This window comes from Bombina bombina, chromosome 6 (genome assembly GCF_027579735.1).
Source record: "Bombina bombina isolate aBomBom1 chromosome 6, aBomBom1.pri, whole genome shotgun sequence".
NCBI lineage: Eukaryota > Metazoa > Chordata > Amphibia > Anura > Bombinatoridae > Bombina > Bombina bombina.
Genome location: NC_069504.1, coordinates 638,890,284 through 638,914,281, shown reverse-complemented (window position 1 = coordinate 638,914,281; position 23,998 = coordinate 638,890,284). Strand labels below are relative to the sequence as shown.

Genomic DNA, 23,998 nt, shown 5'->3' with positions numbered 1-23,998 from the left:
ATGGATAAAAAATTAGAGGGTTACCTTAAGAAAATGTTTATTCAACAAGGTTTTTATTTTACAGCCCCTTGCATGCATTGCGCCTGTCACTGCTGCGGCGGCGTTCTGGTTTGAGGCCCTGGAAGAGGCCATCCATACAGCTCCATTGACTGAAATTATTGACAAGCTTAGAACACTTAAGCTAGCTAACTCATTTGTTTCTGATGCCATTGTTCATTTGACTAAACTAACGGCTAAGAATTCCGGATTCGCCATCCAGGCGCGTAGGGCGCTATGGCTTAATTCCTGGTCAGCTGATGTGACTTCAAAGTCTAAATTACTTAACATTCCTTTCAAGGGGCAGACCTTATTCGGGCCTGGTTTGAAAGAAATTATTGCTGACATTACTGGAGGTAAGGGTCATACCCTTCCTCGGGACAGGGCCAAATCAAGGGCCAAACAGTCTAATTTTCGTGCCTTTCGAAATTTCAAGGCAGGTGCAGGATCAGCTCCCTCTACTTCAAAACAAGAGGGAACTTTTCCTCAATCAAAGCAGGCCTGGAAACCTACCCAGTCCTGGAACAAGGGCAAGCAGGCCGAAAGCCTGCTGCTGCCTCCAAGACAGCATGAAGGAGCGGCCCCCTATCCGACAACGGATCTAGTAGGGGGCAGACTCTCTCTCTTCGCCCAGGCGTGGGCAAGAGATGTTCAGGATCCCTGGGCGTTGGAGATCATATCTCAGGGATATCTTCTGGACTTCAAAGCTTCTCCCCCACAAGGGAGATTTCACCTTTCAAGATTATCTGCAATCCAGATAAAGAAAGAGGCATTCCTAAGCTGCGTGCAAGACCTCCTTGTAATGGGAGTGATCCATCCAGTTCCGCGGACAGAACAAGGACAGGGGTTTTATTCAAATCTGTTTGTGGTTCCCAAAAAAGAGGGAACCTTCAGACCAATTTTGGATCTAAAGATCCTAAACAAATTCCTCAGAGTTCCATCATTCAAGATGGAAACTATTCGAACCATTTTACCCATGATCCAAGAGGGTCAGTACATGACCACAGTGGACTTAAAGGATGCCTACCTTCACATTCCGATCCACAAGAATCATCATCGGTTCCTGAGGTTTGCCTTTCTAGACAGGCATTACCAGTTTGTAGCTCTTCCATTCGGGTTTGCTACAGCCCCAAGAATTTTTACAAAGGTTCTGGGCTCTCTTCTGGCGGTTCTAAGACCGCGAGGCATAGCGGTGGCTCCTTACCTAGACGACATCTTGATACAGGCGTCAAGCTTTCAAATTGCCAAGTCTCATACAGAGATAGTTCTGGCATTTCTGAGGTCGCATGGGTGGAAAGTGAACGAAGAAAAGAGTTCTCTATCTCCTCTCACAAGGGTTTCCTTCCTAGGGACTCTGATAGATTCTATAGAAATGAAAATTTACCTGACGGAGTCCAGGTTATCAAAACTTCTAAATGCTTGCCGTGTTCTTCACTCCATTCCGCGCCCCACGGTGGCTCAGTGCATGGAAGTAATCGGCTTAATGGTAGCTGCAATGGACATAGTGCCATTTGCGCGCCTGCATCTCAGACCGCTGCAATTATGCATGCTCAGTCAGTGGAATGGGGATTACACAGATTTGTCCCCTCTACTAAATCTGGATCAGGAAACCAGAGATACTCTTCTCTGGTGGTTATCTCGGGTCCATCTGTCCAAAGGTATGACCTTTCGCAGGCCAGATTGGACCATTGTAACAACAGACGCCAGCCTTCTAGGTTGGGGTGCAGTCTGGAACTCCCTGAAGGCTCAGGGTTCATGGACTCAGGAGGAGAAACTCCTCCCAATAAATATTCTGGAGTTAAGAGCAATATTCAATGCTCTTCTAGCTTGGCCTCAGTTAGCAACACTGAGGTTCATCAGATTTCAGTCGGACAACATCACGACTGTGGCTTACATCATCCATCAAGGGGGGACCAGGAGTTCCCTAGCGATGTCAGAAGTCTCCAAGATAATTCGCTGGGCAGAGACTCACTCTTGCCACCTATCAGCGATCCATATCCCAGGGTTAGAGAACTGGGAGGCGGATTTTCTAAGTCATCAGACTTTTCATCCGGGGGAGTGGGAACTCCATCCGGAGGTGTTTGCTCAATTGGTTCTCCGTTGGGGCAAACCAGAACTGGATCTCATGGCGTCTCGCCAGAACGCCAAGCTTCCTTGTTACGGATCCAGGTCCAGGGACCCAGAAGCAGCACTGATAGATGCTCTAGCAGCGCCTTGGTTCTTCAACCTGGCCTATGTGTTTCCACCGTTTCCTCTGCTCCCTCGTCTGATTGCCAAAATCAAACAGGAGAGAGCATCGGTGATATTGATAGCGCCTGCGTGGCCACGCAGGACCTGGTATGCAGACCTAGTGGACATGTCATCCTTTCCACCATGGACTCTGCCTCTGAGACAAGACCTTCTAATACAAGGTCCTTTCAATCATCCGAATCTACTTTCTCTGAGACTGACTGCATGGATATTGAACGCTTGATCCTATTAAAGCGTGGCTTCTCCGAGTCAGTAATTGATACCTTAATACAGACACGAAAGCCTGTCGCCAGGAAAATTTACCACAAGATTTGGCGTAAATATCTTCATTGGTGTGAATCCAAGAATTACTCATGGAGTAGGGTTAGGATTCCTAGGATATTGTCCTTCCTCCAAGAGGGTTTGGACAAAGGACTATCAGCTAGTTCTTTAAAGGGACAGATTTCTGCTCTGTCTATTCTTTTACACAAGCGTCTGCCAGAAGTTCCAGACGTTCAGGCATTTTGTCAGGCTTTAGTTAGAATTAAGCCTGTGTTTAAACCTGTTGCTCCCCCATGGAGCTTAAACTTGGTTCTTAAAGTTCTTCAAGGGGTTCCGTTTGAACCCCTTCATTCTATTGATATCAAACTTCTATCATGGAAAGTTCTTTTTCTGATGGCTATTTCCTCTGCTCGAAAAGTCTCAGAGTTATCTGCCTTACATTGTGATTCTCCTTATCTGATCTTTCATTCAGATAAAGTAGTTCTGCGTACAAAACCTGGGTTTTTACCTAAGGTGGTTTCAATCAAGAGATTGTTGTTCCATCATTATGCCCTAATCCTTCTTCAAAGAAGGAACGTCTTTTGCATAATCTAGACGTAGTCCGTGCATTGAAGTTTTTACTTGCAGGCTACTAAAGATTTTCGCCAAACATCTCACCTGTTTGTTATTTACTCTGGACAGAGGAGAGGTCAAAAGGCCTCGGCAACCTCTCTTTCTTTTTGGCTTCGGAGTATAATCCGTTTAGCATATGAGACTGCTGGACAGCAGCCCCCTGAAAGAATTACAGCTCATTCTACTAGAGCTGTGGCTTCCACCTGGGCCTTTAAAAATGAGGCCTCTGTTGAACAGATTTGCAAGGCTGCGACTTGGTCTTCGCTTCATACCTTTTCAAAATTTTACAAATTTGATACTTTTGCTTCTTTGTAGGCTGTTTTTGGGAGAAAGGTTCTACAGGCAGTGGTTCCTTCCGTTTAAGTTCCTGCCTTGTCCCTCCCATCATCCGTGTACTTAAGCTTTGGTATTGGTATCCCACAAGTAATGGATGATCCGTGGACTGGATACACTTAACAAGAGAAAACATAATTTATGCTTACCTGATAAATTTATTTCTCTTGTAGTGTATCCAGTCCACGGCCCGCCCTGTCCTTTTAAGGCAGGTCTAAATTTTAATTAAACTTCAGTCACTACTGCACCCTATGGTTTCTCCTTTCTCGGCTTGTTTCGGTCGAATGACTGGATATGGCAGTTAGGGGAGGAGCTATATAGCAGCTCTGCTGTGGGTGATCCTCTTGCAACTTCCTGTTGGGAAGGAGAATATCCCACAAGTAATGGATGATCCGTGGACTGGATACACTACAAGAGAAATAAATTTATCAGGTAAGCATAAATTATGTTTTTTGCTAAAAAATACAGTTTAAGTGCTTTTAAACATTTAGGCCTAGATAACAAGTGGGGCGTAAACATTTGTGCGCAAGCGATACCGTGTTTTTGCGATCCATTTTAATTGTGCTTATATTACAAGTTGGGCAAAATCTACTCTACAATTCTTACCGTGATCTCAGAGCTGTGGTTAACTGTTTTGCAAAACTAAACAGTTGCACAAAACACTTTAAAAATACATTACACAGTACAGTTACACTCAGAATAACACCATCTAATAAAAATGATGTTAAAAAAAGTTGCACAAAAAAGTTATAAGGGCTCAAAAGGTATGAGATCTCAAAAGGGCTTTACATAGAGATACATACAGGTACTTTGCTAAATATGTATTTGTATCTACATGTATATGTATATGTGTGTGTGTGTATATATATATATATATATATATATATATATATATATATATATATATATATATATATATATATATATATATATGAGTGTTTAACTGTGTCTTTTGTAAATATTTCACATTCCAATGTTCTACACATAGCAGAATATGTTCTAAGTATTTATAAATAGATATTCCTATATATATTTGAATACATCTATACCTATTTATAATCATCTATATATATAATATAATATATATAGGTATAAATACATATTTGTTTAAAAAAACATCTGATCTATGTAGAAATATTTAATTATGAATAAATAGAAGATATTCCTTTATGTTAAGAACATTGGAACATGAAATATTCATATTTTCATGTTGGGTTTGCACAATTACGAAAATGCGATCATGTTTGGGCGCAACCCGACTAGCACAAAAAGCGCAACTTTAGCAGAAATACCTCTCCACTTGTAATCTAGCACTTAATAAATAATTAGTTTAAAAAAAAAAAAAACATTATAAAAAAAAGCTGTCTCACACTGACCCAAGCAGTAATTCTAACTCACACTACCATCTGTAGCTCAGCACTCTCACATTGACACCAGGAACCCATAATTCTCACAGTGACACCTACAGACAATATATTTCTTTCAACAGCACTGAGTGGGAACTCTTACACTGATTACTAAGCTCAGTCAGTAACTCATTCCTCTGAACCATCTGAGCACATAAGATTGTGTCTAACCCAAAAATTGTGATGTTTTCAGAATTTTAGAATTAATTTAAAAAAAGGAAAATTAAGTAACATTGCTTTAGGAGCATGCAACACAGTCAAGAAAAATGACAAATATAAAACAATTTTACCTATATCACAGTGATCTCCCCCAAATCCTGGCGGGCATAGACAGGTAACTCTTCCTTCCTTTTCTGTGCATGTTCCGGCTCCACATGGAAGATCGGTGCATGATCCAATAAATCCTGTTTTTATTAGAAAGCTAGTTAATATATCATTGGCATTTGGCTACTGTGTTAATTCAGACACTGAGCAACTTACATTTACATTCAGCTGAACTTTGCTTGGTGTGTATATATATATATATATATATATATATATAAATGGATCAAACAGCTGGTATATAAAATATATACAATATATATATATATATATATATATATATATATAGTTATATACTATATATATATTTAAAAATGTATATATATATATATATATATATATACTGTATATACATATATATATATATATATATATATATTACACATGTTTATGTCTTAAGAGTAAGCATTGAACACAGTTAATATGGCATACAATATTCTATTATTTGATGTTTGTTAAACTGATAAAAATAACCTGAAAATGCTTGCCTTCTGAACATTTTCAACTATATTTTTAGTGGACTTTACCCTCTGAAAAAAATATGTCTAATTGATTAAACTTATGATGTATATTGCTATGCAAAAGAAATGCAGGGTAAACATAGCTATAAATATATATGAAATGTTTAAACACTCTAAAGTCTATTTATCTTTTTTTAAATTTGTTTATCTATCTATCTATCAAATAAATATGATGAATCTGAACAAACATATGGCTAGATTACGAGTTGTGCGTTAGGGTTAAAAAGCAGCGTTGAGAGGTCCCAACGCTGCTTTTTAACGCTCACTGGTATTACGAGTCTTGAAATGACAGGCTCACCACTCTTTTTGGATCAGCCAATAGAATGCAAGCTCAATCCTATTGGCTGATTGGCTGATTTTTCTACCTTAATTCTGATTGGCTGATAGAATTTTATCAGCCAATCGGAATTGAAGGGACGCCATCTTGGATGACGTCATTTAAAGGAACCTTCATTCTTCAGTTGGACGTCGATGGAAGAGGATGCTCCACGTCGGATGTCTTGAAGATGGACCCGCTCCACGCCGGATGGATGAACATTTAAGATGCCGCCTTGATGAAGACTTCTGCCCATCTGGAGGACCTCTTCTGGCCAGCTTGGATGAAGACTTTGCCTGGCTTTGTTTAGGACTTCGGCCGGCTGGGTGAAGACTTCTCAAGGTAGGGTGATCTTCAAGGGGTTAGTGTTAGGTTTTATTAAGGGGTATTGGGTGGGTTTTAGAGTAGGGTTGGGTGTGTGGGTGGTGGGTTTTAATGTTGGGGGGGTATTGTACTTTTTTTTACAGGTAAAAGAGCTGATTACTTTGGGGCAATGCCCCGCAAAAGGCCCTTTTAAGGGCTATTTGTAATTTAGTATAGGGTAGGGCGTTTTAATATTTTGGGGGGCTTTTTTATTTTATTAGGGGGATTAGATTAGGTGTAATTAGTTTAAAAACTTGTAATTATTTTATTTTCTGTAATTTAGTGTTTGTTTTATTTCCGTTCTTTAGATAATTGTATTTAATTGTATTTAATTGTAGTTAGTTTAGGGAATTAATTTAATTATAGTGTAGTGTTAGGTGTAATTGTAACATAGGTTAGGTTTTATTTTACAGGTAAATTTGTCTTTATTTTAACTAGGTAGTTAAATATTAAATAGTTAATAACTATTTAATAACTATTGTACCTAGTTAAAATAAATACAAACTTGCCTGTAAAATAAAAATAAACCCTAAGCTAGCTACAATGTAACTATTAGTTATATTGTAGCTAGCTTAGGGTTTATTTTATAGGTAAGTATTTATTTTTAAATAGGAATAATTTAGTTAATGATAGTTATTTTCTTTAGATTTATTTAAATTATATTTAAATTGGGGGGGGGGTTAGGGTTAGGGTTAGACTTAGATTTAGGGGTTAATAACTTTAATATAATGGCGGCGACGTTGTTGGCGGCAGATTAGGGGTTAATAAGTGTAGGTAGGTTGCAGCGACATTGGGGGTGGCAGATTAGGGGTTAATAAATATAATGCAGGTGGCGGCGATGTCGGGGGCGGCAGATTAGGGGTTAATAAGTGTAAGATTAGGGGTGTTTAGACTCTGGGTTCATGTTAGGGTGTTAAGTGTAGACATAACTTTTATTTCCCCATAGGAATCAATGGGGCTGCGTTAGGAGCTTTACGCTGCTTTTTTGCAGGTGTTAGGTTTTTTTTTCAGCCGGCTCTCCCCCATTGATTCCTATGGGGAAATCGTGCACAAGCACGATTTACCTGTTCACCGCTACCGTAAGCAGCGCTGGTATTGAGGTGAGATGTGGAGCAAAATTTTGCTCTCCGCTCACTTTTCTGCAGCCAACGCCGGGTTTGTAAAAACCCGTAATACCAGTGTTGTCTGTAGGTGAGCGGTGAGGGAAAACTGCTCGTTAGCACCGCACACCATTACCGACAAAACTCGTAATCTAGGCAATAGTTATCATACACAACCTTTTGATCAAATGTAGTACTTAAAGGAATAGTCTAGTTAAAATTAAACTTTCATGATTCAGATAGAGGATGCAATTTTAAGCAACTTTCTAATTTACTCTTGTTAGTTTTTCTTCGTTCTCTTGGTATCTTTAATTGAAAAAGCAAGAATGTTCAGCACCTGGGTAGCACTTTCTGATTGGTGACTAAATGTAGCTACCAATCAGCAAGTGCTTAACCAAAAATGGGCTGGCTCCTATGCTTATATTCAAATAAAGATAGCAAGAGAAGAAAGAACAAATGATAATAGGAGTAAATTAGAAAGCTGCTTAAAAATGCATGCTCTATCTGAATCATGAAAGTTTAATTTTGACTAGACTATTCCTTTTAAAAATAACTGCATACATCTTAAACATGTGATACATCATACATCTAGTACCTTCAGCTTCAGCCACATCAGGAAGAACTTGTGGTGTGGCTTCTAAGGCACTTGGATAAGTGGCTTCTTCAACATGTACTTCATCTATTACATCTCCCGATGAAACTGTTGTAGATAATTCTGTTTCCTTCTGTGCTTCTTCTGGTTCTTTAGAAGCAGGGGTTAATTCCGCCTCTGGTTTTGATGTGCTGATAATAATATCTGATACAGATGTTTCACCTGATAAATCAACACTGGCTTCTGTGCTTCCTTCCAAAGTCCTTTCTGATTCCACTGTGGTTAAAGGAATACCAGAAGGCTCTCCACTTGTTTCAAGAAGTGCAGATGCTTCACCACTAATTTCACCAGATGCTGAAGTTTCTATTATATAGGGTATGGTAACACCACCTAACTCCTGTGAAACTGTTGTTTTTGTCACAGCTTCAACTAAATCATCTATAACTAGGGTGATATCAGGAATACCAGATGCATCAACACCTGATATTTCCCCACTAATTTCACCAGATGCTGAAGTTTCTATTATATAGGGCATGGTAACACCACCTAACTCCTGTGAAACTGTTGGTTTTGTCACAGCTTCAACTAAATCATCTGTAACTAGGGTGATATCAGGAATACCAGATGCATCAACACCTGATATTTCCCCACTAATTTCACCAGATGCTGAAGTTTCTATTATATAGGGCATGGTAACACCACCTAACTCCTGTGAAACTGTTGGTTTTGTCACAGCTTCAACTAAATCATCTGTAACTAGGGTGATATCAGGAATACCAGATGCATCAACACCTGATATTTCCCCACTAATTTCTTGTGTCCCTGAAGGCAGGCCACTGGAATCAATAACTCCAGAAGCCTCTGCAGATGTGTCTCCTGAAACCCCCCCACTAACCTCAAATATTCCTGATGTCCCTTCTCCTGCCTCTTGTGTTGTATCTCCTGATGTTGTTAGTTCTGTTAGTGTGAAATCCAAATGAGATATGGTAGGAAAGCCTGATGGGAATCCACTTAGCTCATCAACACCAGATGATACTCCACTCACAAATTCAACTCCTGAAGGTACTCCACTAAATTCTGTTATACCACTAATTTCTAACTCACCACTAGAGATATCGCCTGAGGCAAAACCACTTATGTCTACTAAACCTGAAATTTCCCCACTAGCATCAGGGATTCCAGATATATCACCTGAGATCTCTTCATCTCCTGATAAAAAGCCACTTATTTCCACTGACCCTTTGCCTTCTTCTTCTTTCTCTGCTAGTTGGGTAATTTGTACTAAGCTATGGTCTATAAGAGTAACACCAGATGGCTCACCATCTTCATCAAATTTACCTGATGTAAGACCACTGATCCCACTTAAATCAAAAGCTCCAGAAAAATCACCACTTATTCCAGATGGCTCACCACTGATTTCAACAATTCCAGAAAAATCTCCACTGATATCAATAAAACTAGATGGAGCTCCACTTATATCCAAAAGGCCTGATGGTTCCCCAGATAAATCACCACTAATATCCAATATGCCAGATGGTTCTCCACTAACCTCCTTAAAGCCTGATAAGTCACCACTAATACCAAATTCTCCAGATTCTGCGCCACTAATTTCAGTTATCCCTGAAAATTCACCACTAATACTAAATATGCCTGATGTCTCTCCACTAATCTCACCCACACCAGAGACTTCCCCACTGATATCGAATATTCCTGAGGCAATCCCACTAATATCCAATCCTGATGTTTCACCACTAAATTCAATTACTCCAGAAACATCTCCACTCAAATCTACTAAGCCAGAGGGCTCTCCGCTAATATCGAATCCAGAAACATCCCCACTAAGTTCTAAACCTGAAGGTTGTCCACTAATATCACCTGATATTTCCCCTGATGCACTAAATTCAACTGTTCCCTTTCCTTCCAATTCAGTTTCTGGTGCATCTGTGACACTTTCTATCAAAGTTGTATCTATGTGTGTTATTGTTGGAAAGCCGGAAGGAAATCCACTGATATCTTCAATTCCAGAGGACAGACCACTTATAAACTCAACTCCTGATGGCAATCCACTAGTTAGCTCAAACCCAGATGGTTCTCCACTAATGTCTCCAGATGGTAAACCACTGATTTCTAGAATTGCTGAAGATAATCCACTAAAATCTGGAGCGCCAGATACATCTCCAGATATATCTTCCCCAGAAGGGAAACCACTGGCTTCAGGTACCACAGAAGGAAGCCCACTGGCATCTACTTCACCTGATGGCAATTCACCAGAAACTTCTCCCGATGGAAGTCCACTTAGTCCACTCTCTCCAGAAGTTTCAAAACCAGATGAAAACCCACTTTCTTCATAACCTGATGTCTCTCCTGAAATATCTCCTGATGGCAGTCCACTTAATTCTATTCCTGATGGTTCTCCACTTAGTTCATGTATTCCAGACACATCTCCACTTAACTCTCCAGATACTTCTCCAGATGGTTCTCCACTAGCCCCACTGAAAGCTACTGATGCTTCTCCACTTATGTCTTCTGGGGATGTAGTCACAGGAGGGATGGCAGAAGGACTCACTTTGGAAAAAACAAAGGTATTATTAATTATAAATCTGTAACCTGACTTATATTATTTGTATATTGTTTGGAGCAATTTAAAATAAAAGTAACACACACATGTTTATTTAATGTGTTACAACTTTTCAGTAATAATGTGAGAATTGGAAATGCGCATATGTATCAATATCAATATAACATTCAAAATTAAACTAGCCTATTATTATCAAGTTAATATTTGCTTTGGATAAAGCATTATATTTTGGATTTAATCAGCATTTATTTAAAGTTTTATGTTTCTTTAATATATTAAGATTTATAGGTAGCAAAAGTTTGCCATAGAGGGCTACATCTCTAATAGTAGCCAAAACAAAACATAATATAACACTATGGTTATATCGAACAGATAACAGCAGACACATACATGAAATACTAGTCCAAGTGTTTTTTGAAAATGCCAAAAGGACAACATTTGATTGGAACATACAATTAGGGAATGCTGCAATATAATATGGTTAAAAGATAAAAAAATGTTTAGAATGTTTAGTTGCCTTTTTTTCTCTTAATATTTTTTTGGGTCAGTGTGTAAATTTTTTTTTTTTTTTTTTTCATAACAATTCAAAAGAAAATAGGCTAGGACTTGCATACAGGTGGGTTGAATTGCATGCATCTCATACTATTTTCTCCCTAAAAGCAGGGTAAGAAAAGAAGGGGAGGGGAGAAAAGGGAGGGAAAGGAAAGAAGGAAGGGAGGGAGAGAGAGAAGAGAAAAGTGTGGAGAGGAGAAAAGAGGGGAGACAAAGAAAGGAATGAAAGAAGGAGTTGAGAGAAAGAAGGGAGGGAGGGAAAGAAAGAAGGGAGGAAGGGAGTTGAGGGAGGAAGGGAGGGAGAAAGGGAAAGAAGGGAGAGAGGAAGGGAGGGAAAGAAGAATATACTTTGAAACAATCACTGCCCTTCACATGCAACAACATACAGTAATTACCATCATTCAAGTAATTAAACTTTTTAAGTGTCCGTTTACTATTTACTCCATGGGTTCATGAATGCAGAGAAAGCTAGCTATTAGTAGCTAACATACATTAGCGCTGAGAGTTTATGATTAGACATCACAAGCTGATCTAAGCAGTGCATCCAGTATGTTAGTTACTAAGACCAGCAAAAAGCACTGCGCTCACAGACCCACCACACCTGACAAGGGGAGGCAGCATATCGGCACAAGGTCTTCTCCTCCAGTCTCACCTTGGAAGCATATCCCCGGAAAAGTTTCTCACCAAGAACGCTTCCACTGCAAAAATGCTGGCTGCTCTAAATGAAGCAATGGTTTAAAGGAGCACTGTCTGTGAAGAGTGACCTTAAAAGCCTGCACTTTATTGCTCACTGTACTGTGTGCTGGCTTTTAGACAGAGTATAGGGCAGATGTGCTGCCCCTCCCAAATCTGCTGCCCTAGGCACTGGCCTTGTTGGCCTAGGCCATAATATGCCCCTGGCTCAACTGAGTAATACTAGTGCACGATAATGTGCGCTAGTAATACGAGTTAGGTGCAATGCGAACGCGACCTCGAGTTCATATTGCATAGAAACATTGCACTCACGAGAGTGTGCTTCCATAGGCTCCAGACACAGCATGATAACTAGCGTAGCAAAGGAGGTAAGTTGTGCAGCGATGGACAGCAAATGTAAATAAATAAAATAGCGCTCCACTAATCTAGCCCTAAATAGATAAATGCTGAGTTCCCTAACACATACCTGGTTTCAGTGCTTCAATGGTTGGAAGGGCTGTAACATTAATTAACCAGAAATCAGTTTGGTTCTCAAATTCAGTGGCAATCTCCATTTCCACAGTTGTTTCTTCTCCAGAAGGTAGCCCTGCCACACCAGGAAATACTTGTGTCACTAAAATGTCTTCATCAACTAACTCAGTGCCTGGAGCTTCCTCTGGGAATAGCGAAGCTGAAAAACAAAACATTGCTGTCACTTCTCCTGGTATTGTGTTTATATATTTTTATATTAATATATTTTTTATGCTCTCATAATTTTATTATTGCTATTTGATTTCTCAATTTTTCTATGGTGGATAGAGAAATACATACTATACGGTAAAAAACTGCTAGTCAGGACATATGATAAAGATGTTTGTTTTAGCATAGCATATGTGAGAGAATTTGTTTTACAAAAACAATTAACAAAAAATGAAGTTAGTCTGAAGACAAAGCCAGGAAGTACAAATGTTAAAGGGACATAAAACCCAAATTTTTTCTTTCATCATTTAGAAAGTGTGTGCAATTTTTAGCAACTTTCTAATTTACTTCTATTATCTAACTTGCTTCATTCTCTTGATATTCTTTGCTGAAAAGCATATCTAGATATTCTCATCAGCTGCTGATTGGTGGCTGCACATAGATGCTTTGTGTGATTGTCTCACCCATGTGCATCTCTGCTCTGAGGCTGCGGAAATCAATCCGCCCGATCCTATACGATCGGGCTGATTGACACCCCCTGCTAGCGGCCGATTGGCCGCAAATCTGCAGGGAGAAGCATTGCACAAGCAGTTCACAAGAACTGCTTGTGCAATGATAAATGCCAACAGTGTATGCTGGTGGCATTTATCGATGTGCGGCGGACATGATACGCCACATCGTATAATGTCCGTCCGCACTTTAATAAATCGTCCCCTAAGTGCTATTGCATTGTCTTTTTATAATACATTTGATGATTATGCAAATCTAATGTATTTACTGGTCCTTTAAGAGACAATTACCTCTGAAACAGAAAGCATGATGTCTTGATGAGGGATCAGGGAATCCTGTTTGATTAGCATAAACGTAGACTGTTCGCACACCAGGTTTGTCTCCTCCACATGCTCGTCTAGGTGTCACAATAGGGTAACGAATGCTACCGTCAGCCAACCACCCTTCTCTGCACTTATCCAGTCCCAATTTCCATGCGGCATGGAGCTGTCCCGTTGAAGCCAAAGTGGCATTTATACTTTCACAATACTCTTTTGCTTCTTGGAAAGTAAACTGATTTGGCTGTGTTGCAAAAAACACTTCTCCTGCAGAGAAAGATCATATATATGGTCATATAACAAGATTGTATACAAACATACTAGAAAATAACAGCACCATCTTAAAGGGTCATGAAACCCAATGTTTTTCTTTCATAATTCAGATAGAGCATTCAATTTTAAGCAACTTTCTGATTTATTCCCATTATCATTTGTCCTTCATTCTCTTGGTATCTTTATTTGAAAAACAGGAATGTAAGCTTAGGAGCTGGCCCATTTTTGGTTCAGCAACTTGCTGATTGGTGGCTAAATGTGCTACCCGGGTATTTGGTTTTCATATCCCTCTAACTAGGAGTCCCTCACTAAAGTTTATTTTTGTTAGCTACAACCATTAAATTGACAAGGTTGTCAACATTGAAATGCACCTAATAATTTCACATAAAAAGTATATTATTAGACCATCGCAGACACAGTTTAAATGTGTTTAAATGTGTTTACTAGCAAACTCTATGTGAATGATTTTCACTATATATTTGCTTTTCCTAAACCCATACAAAAATGAGCTGTGAATCTCTTTGAAAGTTTTGGACTTTTCAATTCAGGCTGTGTTACATTATTATTAAAATAAAAACATTAAAAAAAATCACAAAGACATGAGATTAGACTTGAACCTGTGATGTTCAATTCCACAGCAAGGCACTCTATCGCTAGTACTTTTTGTATTCTTTGCCATTTGTATTTCCTATTTTATAATTATATTACAAAATGAAGCAAACTACTGCACATCTTAATCACAGATGATATGGGTTAACAAACAAGCTTTTTGTGCAAAGTGTCTCCAATAAGGATTTCTTTACACAAATCATTTTAAAGGGATATTAAACAGTATGAGATTGTAATATGAAATGTTTAATTATGTGTAGCTAAATAACTTTGGAATATACCTTCATTATTTATTCTTTTCCCCTTTCCTATAATGTATCTCTGAAAATTGTGCGCCACCATGTTTGAACTTAAGTTGCCCCTTATCTGATTCCCCTGCTGAAGTCAATTAGGGACAGATATAAAACTAAACCTTTAGACTTATATGTTCAATATTTAAACTAATATAATTATATGTTTAGGTATAGCCTATATTTGCCGTTTAACATCCCTTTAAATTCTCTAATAAAATCATATTCTCAAACCTCTACATTCCTTTTTAATAATACACTGCTAGATTATGAGTCTTGCGTTAGCCTTAAAAAGCAGCGTTGAGAGGTCCCAACGCTGCTTTTTAATGCCCGCTGGTATTACGGGTCCTGCAGGTACAGGTGTACCCCTTACTTTTTCGGCCAGACTCGAAAATACCGCAAATCCACTTACGTCATTTGCGTATCCTATTTTCTCAATGGGACTTGCATAGCACCGGTATTACGAGTCTTCCAAAAAGTGAGCGGTAGACCCTCTCCTGTCAAGCCTGGTACCGCATTTTAAAGTCAGTAGTGAAGAGTTTTATAAAACTCTTAACTAAAGTGCTAAAAAGGTCACTAACACCCATAAACTACCTATTAACCCCTAAACTGAGCCCCCCCCCACATCGTAAACACTAAAATAAAATTTTTAACCCCTAATCTGCCGAACCGGACATCGCCGACACCTACCTACATTTATTAACCCCTAATCTGCCGCCCCCAATGTAGCCGCCACAATATTAAAGTTATTAACCCCTAAATCTAAGTCTAACCCTAACACCCCCCTAATTTAAATATAATTTAAATAAATCTAAATAAAATAACTACAATTAACTAAATTATTCCTATTTAAAACTAATTACTTACCTATAAAATAAACCCTAAGCTAGCTACAATATAACTAATAGTTACATTGTATCTATCTTAGGGTTTATTTTTATTTTACAGGCAACTTTGTATTTATTTTAACTAGGTAGAATAGTTATTAAATAGTTATTAACTATTTAATAGCTACCTAGTTAAAATAAAGACAAATTTACCTGGAAAATAAAACCTAACCTAAGTTACAATTACACCTAACACTACACTATAATTAAATTAATTACCTAAATTAACTACAATTAAATACAATTATCTAAAGTACGAAAAAAACAAACACTAAATTACAGAAAATAATAAAATAATTACAAGTTTTTAAAACTAATTACACCTAATCTAATCCCCCAAATAAAATGAAAAAGCCCCCCAAAATAATAAAAAAAAAACCTACCCTATACTAAATTACAAATAGCCCTTAAAAGAGCCTTTTGCGGGGTATTGCCCCAAAGTAATCAGCTCTTTTACCTATAGAAAAAAGTACAATACCCCCCCAACATTAAAACCCACCACCCACACACCCAACCCTACTCTAAAACCCACCCAATCCCCTCTTAATAAAACCTAACACTAACCCCTTGAAGATCACCCTACCTTGAGAAGTCTTCACCCAACCGGGCCGAAGTCCTCAACGAAGCCGGGTGAAGTGGTCCTCCAGACGGGCAGAAGTCTTAATTCAAGCCGGGAAGAAGAGGTCCTCCAGACGGGCAGAAGTCTTCATCCAGACGGCATCTTCTATCTTCATCCATCCGGCACGGAGCGGGTCCGTCTTCAAGACATCCGACGCAGAGCATCCTCTTCATCCGACGACTAACACAGAATGAAGGTACCTTTAAGTGACGTCATCCAAGATGGCGTCACTTCAATTCTGATTGGCTAATAGAATTCTATCAGCCAATCGGAATGAAGGTAGAAAAAATCCTTTTGGCTGATGCAATCAGCCAATAGGATTGAACTGACATTCTATTGGCTGATTGGAACAGCCAATAGAATGCCAGCTCAATCCTAATAGGATTTTTTCTACCTTAATTCCAATTGGCTGATAGAATTCTATCAGCCAATCGGAATTGAAGGAACACCATCTTGGATAACGTCATTTAAAGGAACCTTCATTCAGTCATCGGATGAAGAAAGAAGAGGATGCTCCGCATCGGATGTCTTGAAGATGGACCCGCTCCGCGCCAGATGGATGAAGATAGAAGATGCCGTCTGGATGAAGACTTCTGCCCGTCTGGAGGACCTCTTCTTCCCGGCTTAGATGAAGACTTCTGCCCGTCTGGAGGACCACTTCGCCCAGCTTCGTTGAGGACTTTGGCACGGTTGGGTGAAGACTTCTCAAGGTAGGGTGATCTTCAAGGGGTTAGTGTTAGGTTTTATTAAGGGGGGATTGGGTGGGTTTTAGAGTAGGGTTGGGTGTGTGGGTGGTGGGTTTTAATGTTGGGGGGGTATTGTACTTTTTTTTACAGGTAAAAGAGCTGATTACTTTTGGGCAATGCCCAGCAAAAGGCCCTTTTAAGGGCTATTTGTAATTTAGTATAGGGTAGGGCTTTTTATTATTTAGGGGGGCTTTTTTATTTTATTAGGGGGATTAGATTAGGTGTAATTAGTTTAAAAAACTTGTAATTATTTTATTATTTTCTGTAATTTAATGTGTTTTTTTTTCGTACTTTAGATCATTGTATTTAATTGTATTTAATTGTAGTTAATTTAGGGAATTAATTTAATTATAGTGTAGTGTTAGGTGCAATTGTAACTTAGGTTAGGTTTTATTTTACAGGTAAATTTGTCTTTATTTTAACTAGGTAGCTATTAAATAGTTAATAACCATTTAATAACTATTCTACCTAGTTAAAATAAACACAAAGTTGCCTGTAAAATAAAAATAAATCCTAAAATAGCTACGATGTAACTATTAGTTATATTGTAGCTAGCTTAGGGTTTATTTTATAGGTAAGTATTTAGTTTTAAATAGGAATAATTTAGTTAATGATAGTAATATTTATTCAGAGTTTTTAAATTATATTTAAGTTAGGGGGGGTTAGGGTTAGACTTAGGTTTAGGGGTTAATATGTTTATTATAGTGGCGGCGACATTGTTGGCGGCAGATTAGGGGTTAATAAGTGTAGGTAGGTGGCGGCAACATTGGGGGCGGCAGATTATGGGTTAATAAATAGAATGTAGGTGTCGCCGATGTTTGGGGCAGCAGATTAGGGGTTCATAAATATAATGCAGGTGGCGGCGATGTCGGGGGCGGCAGATTAGGGGTTAATAAGTGTAAGATTAGCTGTGTTTAGACTCTGGGTTCATGTTAGGGTGTTAGGTGTAGACATAACTTTTATTTCCCCATAGGAATCAATGGGGCTGCGTTAGGAGCTGAATGCTGATGTTTTGCAGGTGTTAGGTTTTTTTTCAGCCAGCTCTGCCCCATTGATTCCTATGGGGAAATCGTGCATGAGCACGTTTAGCCAGCTCACCGCTAACGTAAGCAGCGCTGGTATTGAGGTGAGATGTGGAGCAAAATTTTGCTCTCCGCTCACTTTTCTGCGGGGGTTTGTAAAAACACGTAATACCAGTGCTGTCTGTAGGTGAGCGGTGAGCATAAACTGCTCATTAGCACCGCACAGCCTCTACCGCAAAACTCGTAATCTAGGCGACAGTTTTTTATTATCCCTGAAAATGCCTTAGTTTAAATAAATCCACTTTTACACATTATATATACCAACATATTTTACAAGTTTCTACATGATCTCCAAATTCAGTTTCTTCCAAGATATAACTAGGAAAGTACTATAAACCACTCTTGGTCCAGGGGTTTCTGTGTATCTTTGCATTTAAAAAACAAATATGACTTCATATGACTATATTGAAAAATATAAAATAATCATGTGGTTTGTAATAATTCCTAAACCCAAATAAAGTACTACATTGCAGCCATTTATTCATTTAACGTTTGTAAGCCTTTTAAAATGAATGTTTTACATAGAATACTTGTATGAACACATAAGGCTAGATTACTAGTGAAACACTATTTATGGCTCCTGCTTGCACACTAACTATTCTCGACTCAGAAAGTTAGAATATTGCAACCACATTAATGTCATAGACTTCAATGGAGTGAAAAAGCAGAAAAAAACACCCATACTTGCGTGAACCCAAATCACCATAAGCCCCCTACTCTTATAACCCCAAAACCACCACATAACCCACAGCAAAGTACCCCACTACACTAATAACTCCTAAACCGCCACACCCCCACATTGCAAACAACGCCTCTATACTATTAACCTGTAAACAACCACATAGCCCATCACAATGTACCCCACTATACTATTAACCCCTAAAATGCCACAACCCCATCCCAAAATACCCCTCTACACTATAAAATCCTAAATTTCCACAACACACATTGCAAAATACCCACTAACATCTAAACCCCCTATCCATCTAACCGCCCCTAACCTAACACCCCCTATGTTACCAAAAAAATTAACATAAAACGTAAAAAAAAAGCTTACATTACAGAAAATAAAAAAACTTACCATTACAGAAAAAAAACAAATTACCAGAAATAAAAAACAGTTATACCTATTCTAAATCTAAAGCCCCATTTAACCCCTTAATGACCCCAGCACTTTTCCATTTTCTGTCCGTTTGGGACCAAGGCTATTTTTACATTTCTGCGGTGTTTGTGTTTAGCTGTAATTTTCCTCTTACTCATTTACTGTACCCACACATATTATATACCGTTTTTCTTGCCATTAAATGGACTTTTTAAAGATAACATTATTTTTATCATATCTTATAATTTACTATAAAAAAATTATAAAATATGATGAAAAAATGGAAAACCCCCCACTTTTTCTAACTTTGACCCCCAAAATCCTACAACCACCAAAAAACACCCATGCTAAATAGTTTCTAAATTTTGTCCAGAGTTTAGAAATACCCAATGTTTACATGTTCTTTGCTTTTTTGCAAGTTATAGGGCCATAAATACAAGTAGCACTTTGCTATTTCCAAACCACTTTTTTTTAAAAATTAGCGCTAGTTACATTGGAACACTAATATCTTTCAGGAATCCCTGAATATCACATGACATGTATATATTTTGTTTTAGAAGACATCAAAAACTATTGATCTAGGCCAATTTTGGTATATTTCATGCCACCATTTCACTGCCAAATGCGATCAAATAAAAAAAATCGTTCACTTTTTCACAATGTTTTTTTACAAGCTTTAGGTTTCTCACTGAAATTATTTACAAACAGCTTGTGCAATTATGGCATACATGGTTGTAATTTTTTCTCTGGGATCCCCTTTGTTCAGAAATAGCAGACATATATGGCTTAGGCATTGCTTTTTAGTAATTAGGCCACTAAATGCCATTGCACACCACACGTGTATTATGCCCAGCAGTGAAGGGGTTAATTAGGGAGCATGTAGGGAGCTTTTTGGGGTAATTTTAGCTTTAGTGTAGTGCAGTAGACAACCCAAAGTATTGATCTAGGCCCATTTTGGTATATTTCATACCACCATTTCACCGCCAAATGCGATAAAATAAAAAAAACGTAAATTTTTTCCAAATTTTAGGTTTCTCACTGAAATAATTTACAAACAGCTTGTGTAATTATGGCACAAATGGTTGTAAATGCTTCACTGGGATCCCCTTTGTTCAGAAATAGCAGACATATATGGCTTTGGCGTTGCTTTTTGGTATTTAGAAGGCCGCTAAATGCCGCTGCGCATCACACGTGTATTATGGCTAGCAGTGAAGGGGTTAATTAGGTAGCTTGTAGGGTTAATTTTAGCTTTAGTGCAGAGATCAGCCTCCCACCTGACACATCACCCCCTCTGATCCCTCCCAAACAGCTCTCTTACCTCCCCCACTCCACATTTGTCCCTGCCATCTTAAGTACTGGCAGAAAGTCTGCCAGTACTAAAATAAAAGGCATCCTTTTTTATTTCTTTTTTTCCTTTGCATATTTACATATGCTGCTGTGTAGGATCCCCCTTAGCCCCCAACCTCCCTGCCCCCTCCCCAAACAGCTCTCTAACCTCCCCCTCTACCTTCTTGGCAGCCATCTTGGGTACTGGCAGCTGTCTGCCAGTACCCTGTTTACAATATAATGTATTTTTTTTCTTTTCTTTTTTTTTTCCTGTAGTGTAGCTTTCCCCTTCCCCCCAGACCAACCCCCACCCCCTCCCAGATCCCTTAGATTACTTTTTGGGGCATTCCCTCCCCCCCTTTCTCCCACTTATACTTTATATTTTCTGTAATGTAGCGGTTCCCACCCGCTCCCTCCCCGTGCACGCACCCGCCCCCCCCGTGCACGCGCGCGGGTCCGTGTGCGCCGCGACTGTCCCGCCCCCAATCCCGCCCCCCTCTCAGGCTCAGAAACCATCGATGGCCGCCCACCCGCCTCCCACTGCAGCTCCCACCCACCAACGAATGCGGCCATTGATGTCCGGTGTAGAGAGGGCCACAGAGTGGCTCTCTCTGCACCGGTGGGGTAAAAATTGTTATTGCAGGATGCCTCGATATCGAGGCATCCTGCAATAACCGGAAAGCAGCTGGAAGCGATCAGGATTACTTCCAGCTGCTTTCCAAACCCAGGACGTACGCCATACGTCCTCAGGCGTTAACTGTATTTTTCTGAGGACGTATGGCGTGCATCCTCGGTCATTAAGAGGTTAAAAAAAACACCCCAAAATAAAAAAAGCTATACTAACACTAAAATAAACTATAACAATAGCCCTTAGAATGGCTTTTTTTAGGGAATTCTTAAAGAGATTTAGCTCTTTTTCAATACAAGTAAATCCCCAACCCCCAAAAAAAGGCTATCTAAAAAAACCTACTCTAAAGATTGCCCTGAAAAGGGCATTTAGTTGGGCTTTGCCCTTAGAAGGGCATTTAGCTCTTTTGCTGTCCAAAAAGAAGAAAAAAACAAACCCTATTCTACAAAAGAAAACTCCACCCAAAAAAAGTCTATCAGTAAACACCAAAGATGGTAGTCACCAAAGTTAAATCCAGTGCCTACATGTTGGCTGCGGTCCATCTTCATCCTGTGGCGGCGGTCCATCTTCATCCTTGCGGTGGTACCTATCTTCATCCGGGCAACGGCGGCCCATTTTCATCCCAGCAACAGTGTTCTATCTTCATCTACCTTCTTTTCTTCTTATCTTTTGATCTTCCACACAGCCGACTTACCAGCCCGAATATTCGCTACAAATAGGTGAGCTCATTTCTTATTTGTTAAGAACAGTTGGTTCGCTTGCCACAATTTGTTTTTCTTTTTTCCCTTGAAAAGGTTTACAGGTGTATTTCTTTGCCAAAATCTTCTATCTGATGACTCTTTGTTTGTCCTCACTTGGATTATTAATCATTTGGATTTAGCTTTTACACTTTCAACTGCTTTGGATATCCAAGATTTTAAAGACTTTGCTTTACACGTTTCTTTTAAACGTTTATTTTTCAGTTTAAAAGTAATCTGTTACTGGCAACTATAACTGTTGTGTTCTCGGTCGGATTTAATCTGATTTGATTTGTAATATATATTTTTATTTGTATTTTTCATTGCTAATTAACTTATTGGATTGGCCAATCCATTTGTGATAATCAGTTTGTTCACATTGTATATTCGTGCACCAATATTTATGGTTAAGATTATCAACTCTATTCAACACTGAATATCGCTATATTGTAGCATTTAGTCACAATCAAATAAGTAGGACAGCATTCATTCTGTTCTCCTGTTTGACACATTTTCTCGATATCGTTTCACGCTATTTTGCAAGTATCATCCTGCCTTCTTACGCTATTTAGACTAAGTAAGATCTTATAACCAACCATTAGCTGTTCACATCTATGTACACACTTATTTCTTTGTCACTCTGCTTCCTTCAACTATTAGACTAAGTAAGATCTTAGTGGTGCTTCTGGTGGGAGGAGATGATCAGAGCAGAGCACGCTGACGTTTGGCGTGGTGCATTGACAGCCCAAAAACCAACTATCTCCCTCGTCGTCTCTCTTGTTGCTGGTATGATTTGCACCCTAGGGAGCTGGGCATTCACATCAAGAGCCCAAGCAGGAAGCCCGTGAGAGCTAAATACAGGCTCCATCGCCAGAGCCACAAATTGGCCACACCACAAGGACCCATAGGCTATTTCAGCAGAGATTCTAACAGGCTACGACAGAAGGACATGGATAAAGCTTTCTCTCTACCATCTTATGTATTGCTGATACCTGGGCAGTAACACTAAGCCCCACACTGGAGTCTCGCAAGAGTGAGAACAGAGATTGCTACATTAAAATCTCCATTTTGGCTGTATTAGAAGGCTATGGTTAACTGACCCATTGTGGGATGGTTCTACCCCCTAGGGTTTGGTATCCCCTTCACTTGTATGCTGGTGGCAGGCAGTAAAGCGGATCTACTCCGATAGATCAACGGAGTACGGAAATATCAGCACTGATACTTTGCTCAGACCTATCCTTTGGATAAAGTTGCTACATCGCCACTACACAGATGATAACCAATCAAAACCTCTTTCAAGAGCATCAGGCGGGCCCATTAGAGCTGCCAGTTCGCACCGGAGCCGGTTGAGTTTTTACTGCTGGTACCACGTATCATCTGAAAGCGCAAGTATATGGGCTTCCTTTTGGGGACTTGATTTATGCTATGTACATACTGTTTCCTTCTTCTTATTATCAGAGCTGTGCCTATACCTTATACATGATTCAATCCAGTCTAGAGTCAGCATTATACGCTGGAAAGTCTATAACAGTTTTAATCGGCATCGCTTGTGACTGTCTGTCTACAATCTGTTTATTGGCAGCCTGTCTATAATCTTGCCTACAATCTTCTCTTACACTATATTAAGCTGGTCAGACACGGGCAAAGACTTCATTATAACAACTAGACGGGCTAAATAAATTTGTTGGAATAAATACACTGGACTGGCAAGTAGAGTGATTAATACTGAGCAAGATTCGTTGCCCAGATCTCAAGGAACTGTCTACTAGTTCTGAAATTTCTTTATCACAGTCTCCTATGGGAAAAACTGCTTTTTCAACACCGGCTTATTAACCATCAAGTTATTTCTGGCTGATTACTTGTTGAATTCACAAGACTAAAACTGTATCATATATTTTTTTCCTGCATCTGTGTTTTGGTGGCAATTAAATAACCTGTGTTTATTTGTTAGGGATTTTGTTTGCACTATAGCCTATACATTAATATATATATTATTTCTGTGAGAGATATTTAACACAGCTTAAATTTGCTAGAGACTAATTTCAAAATGGTTATATAATGGTCATATGATTACTAAAATCTAAGGTATTATTGTGTATGCTCTCAAATATATGCTATAGGACATATTATGTCCATAATATTTAGTGGTCTTTCCTAAAGCACTGACACTAAGGTTATATTTGGATTAGGTACTAGGTCGGTATCTTACAGCTCTTTCCGCATCACTATTACGTTATTTGTAGACTTAAAATTGTATTTA

General features: G+C 39.0%; 1 protein-coding gene across 1 annotated transcript in view; it reads right to left on the bottom strand.

Annotated features, from left to right (window-relative positions):
* Positions 1–23,998, bottom strand: part of ACAN (aggrecan) — a 145,620-nt gene that overhangs the window by 49,573 nt on the left and 72,049 nt on the right. Inside the window, exons 10-13 of the mRNA XM_053717660.1 lie at positions 13,413–13,706; positions 12,401–12,604; positions 8,115–10,676; positions 5,189–5,302 (exon numbers count right to left, since the gene is read on the bottom strand). Coding sequence (XP_053573635.1) covers positions 5,189–5,302; positions 8,115–10,676; positions 12,401–12,604; positions 13,413–13,706 — 3,174 coding nt within the window. The remainder of the gene's footprint in view (positions 1–5,188; positions 5,303–8,114; positions 10,677–12,400; positions 12,605–13,412; positions 13,707–23,998) is intronic.